We start from the raw sequence: 20593 nt of genomic DNA, 5'->3' as shown, positions 1-20593 counted from the left end.
TTTAACTAAAAAATAAACATCACACAAACAGTTAGATATTACACTATTTAACTAAAAAATAAACATCACACAAACAGTTAGATATTACACTATTTAACTAAAAAATAAACATCACACATACAGTTAGATATTACACTATTTTACTAAAAAATAATCACACAAACAGTTAGATATTACACTATTTAACTAACAAATAAACATCACACAAACAGTTAGATATTACACTATTTAACTAAAAAATAAACATCACACAAACAGATAGATATTACACTATTTAACTAACAAATAAACATCACACAAACAGTTAGATATTACACTATTTAACTAAAAAATAAACATCACACAAACTGTTAGATATTACACTATTTAACAAATAAACAGCACACAAACACAGTTAGATATCACACTAACTGACAAATAAATGTCACACAAGTATTACTTGAGAAATAATAAGATGTTATAAGATTCACGGTGTCTATGCACTGGTTAAGACAATTTTGTTTTTCTTAACATTTATGTACTACTGTTTATTTAACCCAATTTTCCTATGTTAGAGAGTAAGTTCTATCCTCAACTCATGAAAGAACATCACATTTTGTTGATGTAAGTTTTTAAATTGTTTTGTCAGGAAAAAAAAAAGATGAAAGAAATCTTTAACTTACATCTATGAGCAAGAACTAGATAGATATTAATTTTAAATGTTTTACCTACATTAATTATTAAAAATTAACATTTACAAAAGACGAAACTTGGGCTGAAAAAAGAAATTTACACTTAGAGCTACTTTCAATAGATACACACACTACTTTAGAAAAATAAAAAACTACTATTTTGATATTATTATTCTTAATGTTGAGCTACTTTCAATAGATACACACACTACTTTAGAAAAATAAAAAACTACTATTTTGATATTATTATTCTTAATGTTGAGCTACTTTCAATAGATACACACACTACTTTAGAAAAATAAAAACTACTATTTTGATATTATTATTCTTAATGTTGAGCTACTTTTAATGGATACACACACTACTTTAGAAACATAAAAACTACTATTTTGATATTATTATTCTTAATGTTGAGCTACTTTCAATGGATACACACACTACTTTAGAAAAATAAAAAACTACTATTTTGATATTATTATTCTTAATGTTGAGCTACTTTCAATAGATACACACACTACTTTAGAAAAATAAAAACTACTATTTTGATATTATTATTCTTAATGTTGAGCTACTTTCAATAGATACACACACTACTTTAGAAACATAAAAACTACTATTTTGATATTATTATTCTTAATGTTGAGCTACTTTCAATAGATACACACACTACTTTAGAAAAATAAAAAACTACTATTTTGATATTATTATTCTTAATGTTGAGCTACTTTTAATGGATACACACACTACTTTAGAAACATAAAAACTACTATTTTGATATTATTATCCTTGATGTTGTAGCCACAAGGCAATGTCCGTTATTTTACTATTCTTACAGCTAAAGCTGGATTCACAGATTCTAATATATTAAACAAGCCATGCATGTTTACATACAAAAGTAAAAACAATATTTCACATATCTATGTTGTGATGTAAATATATCATTTCATACACTAAAATACTAAAAATGTGTATATACTGAGATAAATAACAATAATCAACACATCTATATAAGCAAGTAAACACGTCTTCGTACTCCAGAGACAATGAGACTTCCAGATATGTTTTGTACATCAGCTTTGACCTTGCTGGTAATGTTTAACTGGTGACAGTACAGAGCAATCCGTTGAAGATAGGCTAACAAATCCTTTTTGGTGTTAGACTCAGGACACTAGAAGGAAGGTAATTTATGGTATTAGAACACTAGAAAACTATATTTTTTAAATATTTTTTGATAAGCAGTGCAACAACACCTAATCTCCTCTAATATATATATATATATATAATATATATTACACATACACTCTTAAGCTGGTTCACTCCCTTTTTTATCTTAAATATGACTTGCTCTAATAACATACTAGGAAACACATACTTCTAGTTATTTCAGCAGCATGCTGGAAAAGGAGAAAACTAAATATTTATAATTTTGTTTAATATATACTTTACTCATAATATTTTCTCAATAAAAGAACCTGGATAAACATTGTAAATAAATAATAATATGTCAACAACGTGATCAAACTAAGCTAGATAAACAGATCTAAGATAAATAATACAGTCAATTTATCCCTATCCACCCAAGAATTTTTTACTGCTCATAACACAACATTTTAGTGTTTTATGTTCAGTATGTTACTGAGCTAATTTTTGTTAACATATACCAATTAGAATAGCATAAAATCTTAGCTAACAAATCATATTTTAATATTATATAACTTTTAAGTTCCTTATTCTACAAGGCAAGATTTGAAAAAATCCTGAATTTTCCCCTAGTGTAACACATGTGACATTTTGTCTTAGCAAGCCATCATCCACCACCCTTTAAAAAAATATGCAATTAAATGTAAATTATCTCTATAAAATTGTCATTGCCCAGATAAACCACAGTTGGTATAGTCTTCAACTCTGTTTGGTTACAGAGCTATCAAATAGAAAATCAGACCCCTCCTGTCACACCAATGTCATGTCCTCTTATTCATAATATTTTAATAGTTCTCTCTTATGTTTAAATATATATTACCTATAACCAATACAACTCAAGGTTTTCATCTATTAAATAATGTGTTGTACAGCATTGTATTCTGAATGTTTAAATGTCAATTTTGCTCAGAGTACAAATAGCATTTCACTGTCAAACTTAAAGGCATGTTTGGGTGAATTTGTTATGACTGTTGTTGCAGAGTTATGAACCTGGAAAATTTTTTAAAGGGGATTTGTCTAGCATGTTATTAGTTTATATTGTTTGAAGCCTTATTTAACTAAATAAAAATTAGGTTAATTAATTAATTAATTAATTAATTCCCTTCGACAAGAGAGAAAGTAAAAAAAAGGAAAGATTTTATAAATATTTTATTTCTTGTTTTTCATCTTTATTCTTCATGTATAATTATAAAATTTTAGGTTAATTAAGATTAGATTAAGTAAAATAATAATAACATAAAGCTACTTGTACTAGTTGTAGTAGCTCATAGCTAATATAATTCAATAACCTAACATGAGCTGCAGATTCCCCGAGTGTTTTGCAACTTATAAGCATATGCACAGTAGTTAGTCACAGTTCAAAGAGGAATAAAAGAATAAAATTTAATTATAGATAGATATCTAGCATTAAAAACTTAGAGCTAATTAGAATAAATAAATGTGATTTTATATTACAATATGAACTCATTATAGAAAGAAAAAAGGGTAATTTATATTTATTTCAATGTTGTTTTGGTGGTTACAAGGTCGGTCAAATTTACAGATCCTATTTTGAGTTAGGTTTGGAAAAATAACCGATAAACTATTAAGTTTTACTGAAAAAAAACGTTTGAAGTGTATTTAAGAGGTCTTATGGATTACACAAAGGTAGTTTGAGATGTTTGAGGTAAGAAAAAGTATTTTGAATTTCAATACAAAAATTACTTTGCACAAAGATTATTTGAAACAAATACTTAATATATTTATGGACAAATCTACATTATTTTATTAGAAATACTTTGCTAAAAAATATGATTTTTGTATGTTAAACATTTATAATATTAAGTGAAATACTGCCAAATTTTGTGAAGATATATGTACTGTAATGAAAGGTGTATTGAATGTAAAAATACTTTAAACCAGTACAAAGAGGCCATGTAATCAATTATGTAGACTTACCCTGTGCTGAAAGAGTTAATACAACAATTTAGCTAGGTGGAAAGAATGTTGCAAGTTGCATCATTTTAATATACCAATCTCACAAGCTGTACTGGAATATCCTTAGGAGCAACTTGTATACTTTTAAAATGTACGGATTCATTAGATGGCTACCATCACTGTTACTGACCTGTATGTTTTTAGCTTCAGTTGATATAATGCTTCATGTTTCTATGTTTACTTTATACCTCAGGTTGTACTTAATGTATTTGAATTCTTAATCAATTATGAAGAGACTAGAAAATTACACAAAATTCACATTTCTTTGTAAAAAGTTAGTACCTTATAATTACTGATACCAAAACATTTTTGATTTATAGACCAATTATTCTCTAAGTAAAATGAATCATATACTTGATCTGCAATAGTTCGTGCAAGTTTATCCATTTTTGTTCCAAATTCTGAGATTCTTTTAGCTGCATTGATGACATCCATGGTTGTTTTTAGTGGTCCTTTACCTCTAGGTGAGGAAAGAAAACACTATGTTAACTTCGGGGAGTAAAAAACTAAAAAAAACTTAACTTAGGGGAGTAAAAAAACTAAAACTGTTAACTTAGGGGAGTAAAAAACACTAAAAACTGTTAACATTAGGGAGTAAAGAAAAACTAAAAAACTAAAAACACTGACATAATGGAGTAAAAAAATGCTTAACTTAAGGGAGTAAAAACACTTAACTTGAGGAAGTAAAAAACTAAAAAAACAGTTATCTAAAGGAAGTAAAAAACAACTGAAACACTGTTAACATTGAGTAAAAAACACTAAAAACATTGTTAACTTAAGGGAGTAAAGAAAAACTAAAAAACACGTAACTTAGGGGAGTAAAAAAAACTAAAACATTAACTTAAGGAAGTAAAAAACTAAAAAAACTATTAACTTAGGGGAGTAAAAACACTTAACTAAGAGAGTAAAAAAACTAAAAAAACCACTACTAACTTAAGGGAGTAAAAAACTAAAACAACACTATGTTAACTTAGGGGAGTCAAAAAACTATGTTAACTTAGCAGAGTAAAAACAAACTAAAAACACTGTTAACTTAGGGGAGTAAAAAGAATATTGAATGTTAGCTTGAGGCAAAAAATAACATTGTATGTCAGCTTGGGTGAGGTAAAAAAGAACACTGAAAGTCAGCTTGGGTGAGGCAAAAAAGAACACTGAAAGTCAGCTTGGGTGAGGCAAAAAACAACAACACCGAACATTAACTCGGGTGAGGCAAAATCATTATACATTATCTTAAAGACAATATTAATATTTTAATCCCTCATAATATACCATTTTATGTGATAAAGTCAGTAAGAGGATAGAGACTGTGTGACAGAATTGAATGTCTGGGTGTATGGTGCAACATCTTTGTAACTGCACTTGGAGGTAGATGTATAGAACTGAACTGTAATCTGAATTTTTCACTTCTGATGTTGGATGTGATAAAGTCAGTAAGAAGATAGAGACTGTGTGACAGAATTGAATGTCTGGGTGTATGGTGCAACATCTTTGTAACTGCACTTGGAGGTAGATGTATAGAACTGAACTGTAATCTGAATTTTTCACTTCTGATGTTGGATGTGATAAAGTCAGTAAGAAGATAGAGACTGTGTGACAGAATTGAATGGTGTATGGTGCAACATCTTTGTAACTGCACTTGGAGGTAGATGTATAGAACTGAACTGTAATCTGAATTTTTCCCTTCTGATGTTGGATGTGATAAAGTCAGTAAGAAGATAGAGACTGTGTGACAGAATTGAATGTTTGTCTGGGTGTATGGTGCAATATATTTGTAACTACACTTAGAGATATTTTGGTGTTCAAGTTTTAACTCACAGAGTGTCTTTTCACTTACTGGCAGAATTGTTGAATGTAATCATTTCACGGCAACCCCGTCAAGAGCCCAGTTTTGGTTAAACAATACTTTTGATTAAGTAATTTAACCATGAAGCTTAACCAAAAGTAGCTGATAGTTCTTTGACAGTAATTTCAAATTACATATTATATGCTTTAAGATACACTTAAAGAGTTGTGTTTGTATCTTTTTATTGTTTATATTTTGTTACTAATATTTCAATTTTTGTCTTTTACAATCACATTGAATGCTATGTATTTCTTCACCAACCAATCAGTATTTATAAATAGCACATATCTGTCTGATGCTTACTACAGTTAAGCCTATATTATTTCTAGAAAAAATAGGCTAAGTTATGACTTGAAGTATCTGGCCACTTAATGTGATATTAAAAAAAAAACATCTAGGTAGATGTATAGAAGTGAACTGTAATGTGAATTTTTCACTTCTGATGTTGGATGTGCACGTATAACTATCTAAATTTGTTTACATTAAAACCATTTGTTAAGCCAGTTTTGCACGAGTCGGTTATATTAAAGATTGAAAACGCCCCTAGTCTAACATCTGCAAATGTCTTGACACCAACCAATCAGTCAGAAATAATTTATGCTTGCAATCCTTTTGTGTATTCAAGTCTACATGGTTGGAGCATCTGGTGACACATAAGTAGTACAGGTCTACTCATTGAGATAGAAAATCATTAACAAACATGTTTGGTTATAATTAGGCCTAATTTATAGATTAATAATGAACACAACATTTGTTGATTTTTACACTAAAAAAGTATAAAAATAACTCACCATATTTTGAAAGGTGACTTTTATAATTTAAGCAAACATTTATTACTTCACTTTTAAAATATCCTACCATATAATAAACTAAATATTTATGTCCTTGATATCTTTTGTACAAATAGGGAAATATAAGAGAAACTGAAGCAATACAAAATATCTATATTGTTTAATATAATACCACAGTTGTTGCCAATAAGTTCTAATAATCAGATGATATTTTACCGAGTAAAATCTGTCATCTCCATCATGATGACACACATCTCTTTGGCTAATACAATGACATCATTTCCAGTGTCATCCCACTTGGCTACTTCTCTATCAAACTTGCTTTTCTCTGTACGGAATGTTTCAACCTGAGCTGCTATTTTTTGCTTTTCCTCTTCAGAGACGTAACGGTAAGCATCCTACCAAGAACAGAAAGAGATTTTTAACAAATAATACAAAATTTTTAATGGAAATTCTACCTCATTTAAAGTAACTTAAAGAACAAAAATGTACACAAATTAATAACTTGTGCCATATTATGCCATACACATGATCTACATTAGACATATATTTTTGTTTCACTTAAACTTCAATAGTGATAGTAATTTTTCATTGGAGGTGAACTTTAACCAATAAATGAAGAAAGAATGTGAAAATTCATGAAGAAAACTAATGTTTAGAATTTGGTTAGATTACAATTATTTTAGTTATTAAACTTTCATGTTAATATTAATGAAAACTTACATTAGAGATAATGTTTTCATAGCACAGCTTTGGAGATATAGTAACATGGTATTGGATATGTTCCTAACAAAAACTTTTCTGGACATTGAAACTTTTAAATGTGTTTTACAGTTTTGATTAGAAACTCAACCATTAAATAAGTATATAAAACACTAAATGAACCATAAAAGGATACTGCTGTACAGAACAATGCTACCATAAGACAGACAGCATGTGGTACATCTGATGCATGCACAGTGGCATTAGAGTGTCTTATTTGCTCCTTCAAAAGTGAGTATTATAAAAAAATATTGTTGCAACTGGCAATAATAATAATAATATAAAAAGTCACCTAGTGTGAAAACCATGTTAAAACACACATTTACTAATAGCAATCTTGCTATTATGGATGCTCTATTTCAGGCATATTTTATCCTCCTTCCCAGACAAAAAAAATTGTTCTGTGCCAAACATTTTACAATTACCATAAAAAAATCACACTAATGCAAAATCCTTAAAAAAGCTCCACATTTCTGGAACTTTTTTTAACCTTCTAAAGCAAAATAGTTTAACTATAATCATAAGTTTTCAGTCACTACAGTAAATATTATGGTAATTGAAATGCTAACTATGACTGACAGATATTCTCTCACACACACACACACACACGTGATGAATGGCTCACCCTTACAGCAAGATTATTAGCTGAATATGGAACATGACATGAAAACATTTAAATAGCTCAACATGCATACACACATTTAAAAATTAGTATCATGAATGCTACATGTTTTTTGAGTCCAATAAAAATACAGGTTTGTTGTCTTAAGTAAAACAACTAAAAACACCATACACGTAACCTGAACATCTGCCTAGTATCAGGAAACACTATTACAAAGGCTGCAAAGTAGCACTCAATGCAAAACTATAAACTGTACATTAAACAACTTTGTTTTTGAAATACTAATGGCCACACAGAAGATACACATAAAAACAAGTATACATAACTACATCTGATGATGAAATGAAGTAAACACATAGATTTAAAGCCAGTATTTATTACTAATTTCATACAGTACATCTACAGAGGAGGTTTTCACAATACAAAACTTACCCTGGTATTACTGATACCACTGATTTCCGGATATTCATCAAAATCGGTGTGAGCACTCGCTACAAGTGAAAACAAAATGAATTAATTCAACGTCACTTGAATTTTAACTTAAATAACCTCAAGCTAAACAAATACTGATATGGAAACATTTGTAAATATTGAAGTACATCAATAATAAGGTTTTTATTCTCAAAATTCTTTGGATTTTATTTATTAATAATTTCTGATGAAAGCAAGCTATCTAAGCAGATCACTGTTTGTTTTGTTTCAATTTCGCACAAAGCTACTTGAGAGCCATCTGTGCTAGCTGCCCCTAATTTAGCAGTGTAAGACTAGAGGGAAGGCAGCTAGTCATCACCACCCACTGCCAACTCTTGGGCTACTCTTTTTACCAATGAATAGTGGGACTAACCATCACATTATAATGATCCCATGGCTGAAAGGGCAAGCATGTTTGGTGCAACGGGGCTTCGAACCCGTGACCCTCAGATTACGAGTCAAATGCCTTAACCCACCTGGCCATGCTGGGCCCTAAGCAGATCAAAACTAAGAATTAACTAAGTAATTTATGAAGCTAATTTAACACACACACACACACACACACACACATCAGTCTTGCTAGCAATATGCATTATCATAAACTTGGAACTATTGGAATGCAATGTTTATCAGTTGGGTATGCTATTATCACCAATATTTTGGGCCATTACTTTTAAATGTAAGACATACTGACCATTTATGACAGGAATGTACATACTAAAAGTAACTAAGAAATAACCCAAGCTGAAATAAAACCATAACGAGTGATATGAAGTGTTAATTTAAAATAGCATTTTATTATGTAAAAATTTGTTTAAACAGGCACTGCATTATATATTCTCTCCAGTATCACAGCAGTCTGTCTGTGGACTTACACTGCTTGAAACTGGGTTTTTATACCTGTGGTTAGCAAAGCACAGATAGCCCTTTGTATAGCTTTGTGTCTAATAACAAACAACAACAGCAGCATTAGATATCCATTTCACTCTTTCTGGTCCGTAGAAGAGCCACCAGGGCTGTGATGTTTTTACACACATACACACAAAGAAAACATCACTGAATGATGTGAAACTTAGTAGGACCTTTCTAAATAGTATTGTTTCAGCTTAAAAATATTCATATACTTCATTTATTATAATTTTTTATATTGTGAAATTTACAAATTGTGGTGAGGTGATGTTTTGAAAAAACCTGAAAACATTATAAATATTTCACCTTACAATTTAAATTTAAAAAAAGTTCAGTTTTTGAATTTCATACAAAGCTACTTTAAATGCACTAACCATCCCTAATTTAGCAGTGATAGACTAGAGGGAAGGCAGACAGTCAATTACACCCACCATGCTGCTGTTTTACCAACAAACAGTGGGATTGACCATCAAATTATAACATCACCATGACTTACAAAAATGAGCAGCTTCAGTAAAGATGATTCAAGCCAGGCTATTGCAGAGTTTTCTGATTTTTGTATATCTTGTAAGTTTCATTTTGATTAATATTCATTAAATATTCCTATTAGTACTGCATTTATCACCACTTGTAGATATAAATCATAAAAAAACAAGGTCAAAACTTTTAATGATTAAGTGGTGACCTTCCACAATGGTACTCCAATCATCTTTATCAGGTTAGATAATACTTAGTTAACAACATTCTGTGTTGAAATTATTATATGTCTCACATATAAGATTTATTTTCAGTAAGTAACATGTTAGTTTATTTATGTATACTGTTTGTATTTTATAAGCTCAACAACATTTAACAAGCAAAAGATTTCACTTACTGAAATATTTTTGCCATTGTATATCACACTTATTAGGCCTAACATTGATTACTTGATGTTTCGCCAAAGAAAATTTAAATAAGTTTCAAATACATAACAAGAAAATGTTTAGGAAAAAATTACCATCTAAGAAATTTTTAAAAAATCCCAATATCTGTGATTTGTATCTAAAAGTCTTCTTAATTTTCTATCAGATTCCATTGTTCATCCTTTCTATGACACACATTTCACAAAGCCATCAGTTACACTGCACAACGATTTTTTTAAAAAGTTTTTGCTGATTATGACAGGTACCTGGTGGGTATACACAAATATAGTTTTGGTTTTGCTTCATCATGTAGGAACCCTGAGAAATAGATAGTTAACTGTTTACCTGCAATAATGTATTTAACTGCATTTATGTTTCTAATACTCTATTAAGTTCAACATAATTAAAAATGTTTTGCTCCTGATTTTCATTTGTATTCAATGTCCGGTGCATCACGTTGCAGTGTCCAACAGTAGTCATCAAGCATTGATGGATTCCAGTTGCCCTGATATCGTTTTTCCATTGTAGCAATGTCCTTGTTAAACTAAAGATTTCGATGAAGTGGTACGTGATGGGCAAATTGGATGTGATTTTCATGATCAGCAACCAAAAATCTATAAGGAACATCCAACAGTGTTCAAGAAGCAAAAACTATGTTGTGCAGTGTTATTGACTGCACCATTTCATACACTCTACACTGCTCCATCCAATGATAAAGTTTGCCTAAATCTATTTTCAGGTTTACACTCAATTTCTGAACAGTGCTCAAACAAATATTCATTTAAACAGGAACTGATTCACACATGTGAGATTATCCTCCATTTAAACAGGAACTGATTCACACATGTGAGATTATCTTCCATTTAAACAGGAACTGATTCACACATGTGAGATTATCTTCCATTTAAACAGGAACTGATTCACACACGTGAGATTATCTTCCATTTAAACAAGAACTGATTCACACATGTGAGATTATCTTCCATTTAAACAGGAACTGATTCACATGTGAGATTATCTTCCATTTAAACAGGAACTGTTTCACACATGTGAGATTATCTTCCATTTAAACAGGAACTGTTTCACACGAGATTATCTTCCATTTAAACAGGAACTGTTTCACACGAGATTATCTTCCATTTAAACAGGAACTGTTTCACACATGAGATTATCTTCCACAACCACCAACATTTTAAACAGTTTCATAAAATCAGAATAACTTTATGTTCTCTTATAGCTACTGAATACATTTTTATTTCAGTAGAAAAACTTACCAACTGAGAAAGTTCCACACAGTTTATATTCATTTTAAAAAGAAATAAAAACAGTAACCAGTTTGTTTAAACTACCCATTTTAATTACATTTAATGGCATATTGATAATCAAAGTTTGTGTCACAACTGAAATCTTGTTTTCAGTTTTGCTTCTCTTATGAAATACTTATGACAGACAATGTCAACAGTTATAAACAGTAACTCAACTGAAAACACCATGACCAATGTCAAGGCAATAATGACTTGGTATAAGAATTTTGGACTGACTAAGATTTCTTGAGCTTGCTAAATCTTGTGAGCTCTTGCTGGGTTTATGCTGAAAAACACAGTTAACAGTCAGGGTACTCAAATGAAAAGACAATTCATTCTGATTTTTTAGGGTAGGAAGATGATAAAGGTATATTTAATTAGCTATGGTCATAATCAGGTATATTAGTAGTTTGACTTAAGTAGGCAGCTTGCTCTGATCACAAGTTAATAGTTATACATTTAAGCTGAATCATAATATTACTCAAAATCTAATTTAATGTTGCCTAAAGGAAGAAACCAATTTTGTTTTCTTTAATGGCACAAAAACAGAAACAACCATCTTTTAATAGTTATGTAGAAGTTTAAGTGACTGGTCTGTCATAGAAAAACAAAGCAAAAGAAACTAATAGATCTCAATGATACTAGATAACATTCATACTGAAAGGTAAAGTATATTAAACCACGATCAAGTAACCATACAATTTAACACTGTTTTACGATAATACTGGTACGTACACTTGCTTCTTGTATCGTACGTATTTTCTTCATACTCAATTTCTGTTTCAGAATCTAATTCTTCAGGGGTCTGAAACAACAAACAAACAAGGCTTACATAAACATCTTTCAATAATGTAATTTTATTAATGTTAGAGCAACATTTAAGAACCAAATGTAAGTATTGTTGAAAGAATGTAATTACAGCATGTTTTATACACTTATGCTTTTTTTCATGTGAAATAAATCTATTTACAAAATGTTTTTAATATATGCTTACCATTTATCAGAACATTACTGCCCATTTCACTCAAATTTAATAACAGTGATTCATACATACATAAAAACAAATTAATCATTAAAGTTATTCCTACATTGAAAGTTATACATTATCTATGGACAGGAAGGCTTAGCTCAACAAATGATACTTTGGAACTGGTAATGAAATAAAGTCCAATTAAAATAATTTTTAATTTGACTTCTGTTGGCTAATATAAGGATAATTTTCATTGTTATAACTAGTGTTTTTACATTAGGGGAGGCTATACATACACATTTCAATTTTTTGTCCTACTGTAGAAAGTTGATTCAGAGAGAACATGTTTACCCCAAAGGTCAGTCTTACTTATCAGTAAAACTCTAATTCATAAGAACTACAGATAATACTGACAATGTCCTGAACACATGTTTACTCTATTTATCAGTAAGGCTATTCATAACTCTCTGGCTCCACTGTACAAAAAAAACAATACTTCAGATTACTTTATAAGAAATACAGACAATAGTGTCCTAAACATATACTCACCCTGTTCATCAGTACAGCTCTTCGTATCTCGCGAACTCCATCATAAACAAGACGTGAAGCATCAATAAACTCATTTTCGTCAACTTCTTTTGAGGAGTGTGAGCTCAAAGCTTCCACTGCTATTTCAACTCTCTGGGCAAAATTGGGCATGACTACACAAAACAATGTCATCCAACAACTATATTAATTAATAACCTCTATTTCACACTAAATCAATTCCTAAATCCACCAACATAAAAATATTAATAAGTGAATAATTATTGAAACAATACAAGATTCATAAGGCAAATCAACTTTGGGTTCAAGGCTAGACAAGTTAATTTATTTTGGTTACTCATTGACAAACCCCACAACCAGTAAAGCTCAGAAGTTCTTAGTGAACCAATGACTATTCACTTTTTTCCCCCATTTCATAATTCTTACTTTTGGCTTGGATGATAATTTATTGTTTGGGGTGAACTCCAGGAAACATCAGAGTACATCATTCACAACAGTACTGGATCATTTTAGTACAATCACTCTTACAGCAACTTAAAAATTAATAAATCTTTCAAAACATTTCATTGTTTTATTTACTCATACGAAATCCAAGTTCAAATGAACAGAAAGTACTGATTGAATAGAACTAAACCCATTCCTTAGAACCATTTAGTATCATACAAGAATATCTGTATTATGTGAAAACCGTAACACACAGTGATACAGAATAAGAAATTATAAAAATATACAATAATTTTTTTCTTATTTATTCATACAAAGTGCTTGATGATAAAAATACTAACAACATGAAAACATGTGCAACAGAACTAGTTTTAGCCATAATAATGTTAAGGGGGGTAGAGAGGGTACAATAAAATTTGTAGGTTTTTAATAAATCCTAGCCATATTATAAAATACTTCTGTAATTATTTTCTCATGTTTGTGAAACTTTGAAATATATTCAGAAATCTTTGTTCTTCTTTTATACATACTCAGTTTTTATAATCTATAAGGAAAATTATAATAAGACAGCATTTGAAATAAAGATCCACTAAAGTTACTTTAATTCTAGTACTTTAAAATTTTTATATACAATGTAGCACGTACAAGAAAGACCTACACGTTTTAAGTCTCTGTAACTAAACTAGTTATAATAAAGTTATAATGAATAAATGGACTATCAATCCTCACAAACCCTGATCTCTCAGTACAGCAACAGCTTCCAACACCCGTTCAGTATAAATACCAGGCTCGTAGTTATCCATCTCTGCAGTTACAACATTACAGACTCTAGCTGACCGTCCCCTGATAGCTCCAGCAGTTCGGTCTAAAGTGTCAGGATCTCCTTCCTGCAGTGCCAACACGCACTTGTTAACATCTTCTAGAATGTGATTATCTGGAAACATAAAAATTAATGGCTCTAAGTTCTAAAAAGTTATAATTGAAAGTAAGGAAAAAATGTAACAATATGTCAACCATATTTCATTTGCTGTATCTAACATATACAAGGCCTTTTTTCCAATTCCAGGGTTCATCAAGGATACAACAAACCAAACAGTGGATGAAGTGTTATTTATATTTAACCCTATATACATGGCTGGGGGACAAAAATGTACACAATGTGAACTTTGACAAATCGTAATTTAAAACAGTGTTAAGCATAGGATGCCACAGTTATCCACTATTCATTTTACCTTACACTAGTGGTTTAGAAACAGTTAACAACAGAAAAAAGTAAATACTAGATAAAATACATATAATACTGAAAAACAGTCCAGGTATGTATTTTGGAGAACCATAAAGGTTATGTAAATGGAATGAAGATGTCAATTTATAGACACATCTTGAATAAAAGCACTTTGATAACACATTTTAACTTTTTGTACACAACAAAATTAAACATTTTTTGAAAATATTTTTTTACATTTCATGTAGATACACATAGTAATTTCAGTGGTCAATATTTCTTCTCCAGTAAGAGGTCAGTCCACTGAAACTGATCTGGTACACCTTTGGTTATTAACATCAAATTGCACAAAGAACACCTACTACATGTGAACTGTATTACGTTTATCATTTAAACATCATAAACAGAGTAAGGTTTAGTAGTACAATATTATTTATTACAATGTTTAGTACAACATTATTTATTACAATGTTTAGTACAACATTATTTATTACAATGTTTAGTACAACATTATTTATTACAATGTTTAGTACAATATTATTTATTACAATGTTTAGTACAATATTATTTACTTCAATACTGATAATTTATAAATACATCAGTAGTGGTTTAATTCTTTCCCTAGTTTAGTTATCTTAACCACAGACTTCTCATATGTTTAAGTGTATAAGATATCAATAAACTATATCTCCACTCATATTCATTAACTATTAATACACTTTTACCTATTTTACTTTCAGGTATTTTTTCATTGTAATTCCTAGCACTCTATACTTGGCAAATTCTTCAACCAACATCTGCTTATCAAAAACATTTTTCATATCCAACAACGAGTCTATTGACATGTATGAAAAAATATTTATAAACGTTTCAATATACAAATGATTAGGAAAAGTTTCTAACAGACTTAGTTTTCAGCCAGAAATGTGAACAAACGTCTGTTCACCAATGTAAACTATATATATATATATATTTTTTTTGAATATCACAGTGCTTTTAGTGTATGTACAAGAAATAGTTCTTTTGCTACATAAAATATCTAAGTTTGATGGTACTTTTAATAGTTTCTTTTCCAGTTTCAGTAAAACATTCTGGAACATGAATGATAAAAACATAAGTTAGCACATAACCACTTAAGCTTGTCAATCTGGCAATGATTAAAAAGATACTGACAACAGTTACAGATTGTTCACCAGGAAAACTCCTGGAGTGCCCCCTCAGAAAAGTACATGAACAAAACTATATTAATGCTCTGGCAGAGAAATAACTTTGTTTCTTCTCATCACATTAACATTTAATTTAACGAGTGTTAATTCTACCAATAATTGAATGGTGAATTGAGAACAACTTGAAGACATTATCTCTGATCTTGTAAAGAACTCCCCTTTGTTTTCATAATTACTGATCATGTTAACCATGTATAACTAGTGTTTTAACATTAAATTATATATTTATCATCTCTTTTTGATATTTCAAAGACAAATTTGTACGCTCTCTCTAACTTTCTTTTAGGTTCAACTTTAGAGCCCAGTTCGCCCCAACTAGTAACAGAAAATGCCAACCTTGTTGCATTGGAGTACTTTTAATAGCCCTTTACATTTATTTTATTAGATTTTGCTAAAAACAAAAGAATGTAGATATGAAAATGTTAATGCAAAGAAGTTACTTTTACCTGAAACACCTGAGAAGTCATCTACTGAAAACAACAGAGCATAGATATGAAAAAGTTGTTACTACAAAGAGGTTAATTTTACCTGATACAGCTAAGAAGTCATCTATCGTAGTAATATCGTCCACAGCTTCAGTCAAAATACGAACATGATTTTCCCAGGCTTCCTTAAAGGCCTCCATGTTTTCTTGAGCAACCTTGGAACGTGGACGGGCTGCAAGTATTTGAGCGGCATTGATAACCTACAAATAAAATCGGTTTTAAACACTGATCATAAAATATAAATGTTTCACATTAGTAAGCTGAAATTCCAAGTACTAGTGTTTGTATGTTTATTTAGTGAAATTTGTGCAAAGCTAGTTTAATACTATATGTGCCAGCTAACCCTAATTTTGAAGTGATAGACTACAAGGAAGGCAGCTAGTCAACACCATCCACTGGCAACTCTTGAAGTACTATTTATAAATGAGCAGTGGGATTGATTGTAACATTATAAAACAACCCCACAACCCTGAAATCAAATTAGGAGTCAAATATCCTAACCACCAGGCCATGCTATGAAAAATCTCAGCAATCCATGCATGTTTTACACAGTGAACTGAGTAATATGTCTACAAAACATGTTTCATGGACATATATATATGCTGAGAGAGAGAAACCATTATCAACACTTACACCAATACACAGTTTTCTTATTGCACAACAACTATAAACAGTAGAGGACAATGTGTTAACTTCTTACCAACCTGAGGGCACAAACTCTCAATCTGTGAAGCTGCGTACCAGACCATCTTCACACCTTCTTCATTACTTGACATAGAGCATGCCAGCTTGGCCACCTAGTAAATTATACATAAAAAGCATCACTCATGTAATATAATCTAGTGAAATACAAGCTCATGTTCCTCTTGATCAACAAACAAAATGTAATCTTACAAAACAAATTAAATAAACAAGAAAACTTCTAGAACTAATTAACATGTTAACAACTACGATGCTTGACATCACCCATGGTGAGTGCAGATAAGTTTTAATGTAATTCTGTTATGTTTACAATTTGAACAGTAGTACTACTAACAAATCTTTACTTTTTTTACTTATAACATGCGTGTCATGAGCACATGCAAACAAATGTGTACATCCTTATCCTCGTCAGTAAACATGCTTAAGACCATTATTACATCAAACTGTAATTTACTTTTTAATGCATTTTTTAAATTCTTACACATACTTCTGCACGTTTTAGGCTATAAAAATTTGACATTATAAGGTAACACGTACTCTTTTGTAGGCTATTCGTACAGTAATCTTTGTTCTATACAAAATCCATATTGATTCATCGATCACCTTTAACATGTTAACATCTTTTTTGATTTTATCTTCCCACAGAATCAATTACAATTAATAATTAGTATATTTGAGGTTTAAAGATTTTGTGGCAGTTATATAATAAGACTATTCGTAGTCATTTGAGAGCAAAAAATATTAGAAGAAGCTAATTACAGAGAGAGAGTTAAAGGGAAAATATTATAAAATAAAACCCTGAATAAGAATATTTAACCTATTATTTTAGGGTCATCATCTTTCAGCAGAAAAGCATTGATTAGTTTGTGATCACAGATGCATGTTACACAATTTGTTGGCAGGTTTGTGCAGTATAAATCAAAATGGTGAAAGGTATATTTCTGAGTAATATCAAGTTGTCATTGATAATGTGCATATTTTTAAAAATTATTCTAATTCGATCATAAGTTCATAATAAACATAAATATTGTTCTTTCCAATCAAACAAGGCAGAGAAAAAAACAACAACCTTATATTATTCCAGTGTTGCAGTACTGTTAAAATGTATTAACACACAAGGATTCAGAGATTGGAAAATTACAGAAAGAGAGTTAACTTTTAGTTATTGAATTTTTTCCTTGTTTACAGATATGCTAATTATGCCATATTTCTTTTACATTTTGGTCTGTAAATTATTTTGAGATATATTTTGTGAATAAAAAAAACTATATTTTGATCTGATCACATATAAAGAAAGTCCAGTTGTAGTTAATGCTATAATTTAAACAGTTAAACCATTAGAATGGTTAAGGTCATTTTAATATTTAAGTTTTTCTAAAAAACTTCTAACAACTCCATTCTTGGTTAAACAGCCATCATTACTTTGTCCACAAAAAGTACGAGTCATAACATTACATAACCTTATCTAATTAACACTTTATACTTACCTCCACTAGTTTGTTAGCATGCTCAGTAAACACTTGTGAATAATCTCCTACTTCACGCTCATTGCCCGCCTTTGCTGCTTCGATCAATACAAGAAGAGGAACATTTGTTTCCAGAAAGGAATCAGACACGTGGTCAACTACAGCCTTTCGCAGCTGTCTACGAAGATCCTTTGTTTTTATGTTCATATGCTCCAAGGCCTTGTCTAAGTCATCAGAAGGTTCTTTTCTTCCAACCTGTGATACATTTTGTTCAGTCAATAGGTATATTAGGTATATTCACACACACATACACATAACCTCCTCCCAACACTACTTTGTCAGCTCATATAAATGCACTAAGAAAAACAATACTTTTAAATAACTTTCTTCTTTAAAATTACATGAAATGATAAACCACAGTTAAAAAAACCTAATTTACATAAACTGTACAAGTTAAATTATCAAACATTTCTTGTACCTCATTTACCGTCTTTAAGTAGTACTAAGATGAAAATTCAGTCAAATATTTTTATGATCTATTTCTGATATATTTTTTAAAACAATTTTATAGACTTCTGATTTTACACATTTTATGTTAAACAACAGTTGTCTGTTTAAAGCTGTACACACGTGTGAACACATTCTCATTTTTAAAAATACTACAGATGTTTGACCTAGAAATAATATTACAAAACTCCCTATTCTTTATTTAACTTACATTAGCCATATACTCAGAAAGCAGGTCCTGCAATGCTTGTCGTACAGCATTGCACTCTGCAACAATCCTCTCTCGTCTGTCGTCACGAGTACAAGACGAGTCAGCCATAAGAGCAGCCCCACTGATAATGCTCTCCAGACGTTCCTCTAACGCTGGTCGAGTTCGAACTTCAGTATATGTCAAGGGATCTAATATCACTCTTTCCTGAAACATCACAGATAAGAACTGTGATAAATAATTACTGAAAATAAAAATTGCAAGCATGTCTAATTCAGTAGTCATTTTAAACAGAAATCTTCCAGATCTGAGGAAATTTCATCTGATTAATATATCACATAATGTGTGACTAATAAAACAGTTATATCCTGTTGTTAATTGAATACACCTATATTAACCAAAACAGCACAAACAGGTTACTTTGGGTTTTCAAGTTGCTAATCTGATTTTTCAACTTTTTCCCTGTTTTTATTTACATCCTAATCAATTTCATTAAATTTTCTTGGTTATAATTATGGTTCAATAACACAAGTTGCTTTCAAAACCTTGTTGGTCAAGACTAGTATTAAAACAAGAATAAAAATACCTTGAACAGAAGAGAAACCAACTCAGCCATTTATTACACAGTAACCGAGTAATTTTTAAAATCTTATTACATCATTAACATGAACAATCATTCAAACTTGCATCATTTATTTGCAACTGTATGTAAAAAATGTCACTGTTTAAAGTGGGAAGGTACAATATCTATCACCATGTTGTTTTTAGAAAGTCACACAAAGTTAGTCCACTAATGTTGTCCAACGAAAACAAACATAAACTGGAAGAAATTTTATTGTTCTGTAACTTTAACAAATTCATAAAAGACTTTCAACGACATTTCTCCCAAGAATTTGTACAAAATACACAAACTCACTAAATAGTCCAGGTTTATAAGACACAAGAATCATTATTATTATGTAATAACTTACATTCCAAAGGTTTAACAATACTTTGTAACTAAGACTGTAATCCCTGAAACTTTGACTTCAGTTTTGTTTGCTACTAGTTAGAAAATGAACCTAGAGAGATGGGTATCAAGCACAGTGTCTGCTTCAGGAAATCAAACATCTGGAGTTAGAGATTTAATAACTTGCTTGTATCAGACTCACAGATCTTTATGGTTGGAATTATATATACTTATAGTAAAGTTCAATTTAATAAGTGATAAAATTATATTAATTTCACATCAAGTAGCAATAAAAATCCAAAATACATTTTTAAAGGATTGGTTTGTTTTAAATTTTGTGTAAAGCTACATAAGGCCTAACTACGCTACCCATCACTAAATTAGTAGTGATAGAATGGAGGGAATGCTAATCT

General features: G+C 30.2%; 1 protein-coding gene across 5 annotated transcripts in view; it reads right to left on the bottom strand.

The window, feature by feature from the left end:
* LOC143223718 (catenin alpha-like) overlaps nt 1–20593 on the bottom strand; it is a 51769-nt gene that overhangs the window by 11812 nt on the left and 19364 nt on the right. For all 5 annotated transcript variants that reach the window (XM_076452044.1, XM_076452046.1, XM_076452045.1 and 2 more), the window contains exons 8-18: nt 19235–19438; nt 18538–18771; nt 17053–17145; nt 16392–16548; nt 14146–14346; nt 12972–13123; nt 12188–12257; nt 8299–8357; nt 6699–6880; nt 4203–4308; nt 1705–1839 (exon numbers count right to left, since the gene is read on the bottom strand). In XM_076452044.1, the coding sequence (XP_076308159.1) occupies nt 1705–1839; nt 4203–4308; nt 6699–6880; nt 8299–8357; nt 12188–12257; nt 12972–13123; nt 14146–14346; nt 16392–16548; nt 17053–17145; nt 18538–18771; nt 19235–19438 (1593 nt within the window). The remainder of the gene's footprint in view (nt 1–1704; nt 1840–4202; nt 4309–6698; nt 6881–8298; nt 8358–12187; nt 12258–12971; nt 13124–14145; nt 14347–16391; nt 16549–17052; nt 17146–18537; nt 18772–19234; nt 19439–20593) is intronic.

Source organism: Tachypleus tridentatus, chromosome 8 (genome assembly GCF_004210375.1).
Source record: "Tachypleus tridentatus isolate NWPU-2018 chromosome 8, ASM421037v1, whole genome shotgun sequence".
Classification (NCBI taxonomy): domain Eukaryota; kingdom Metazoa; phylum Arthropoda; class Merostomata; order Xiphosura; family Limulidae; genus Tachypleus; species Tachypleus tridentatus.
Note: the sequence above shows the minus strand (reverse complement) of the source record. Positions and strands in the feature narration are given on the sequence as shown.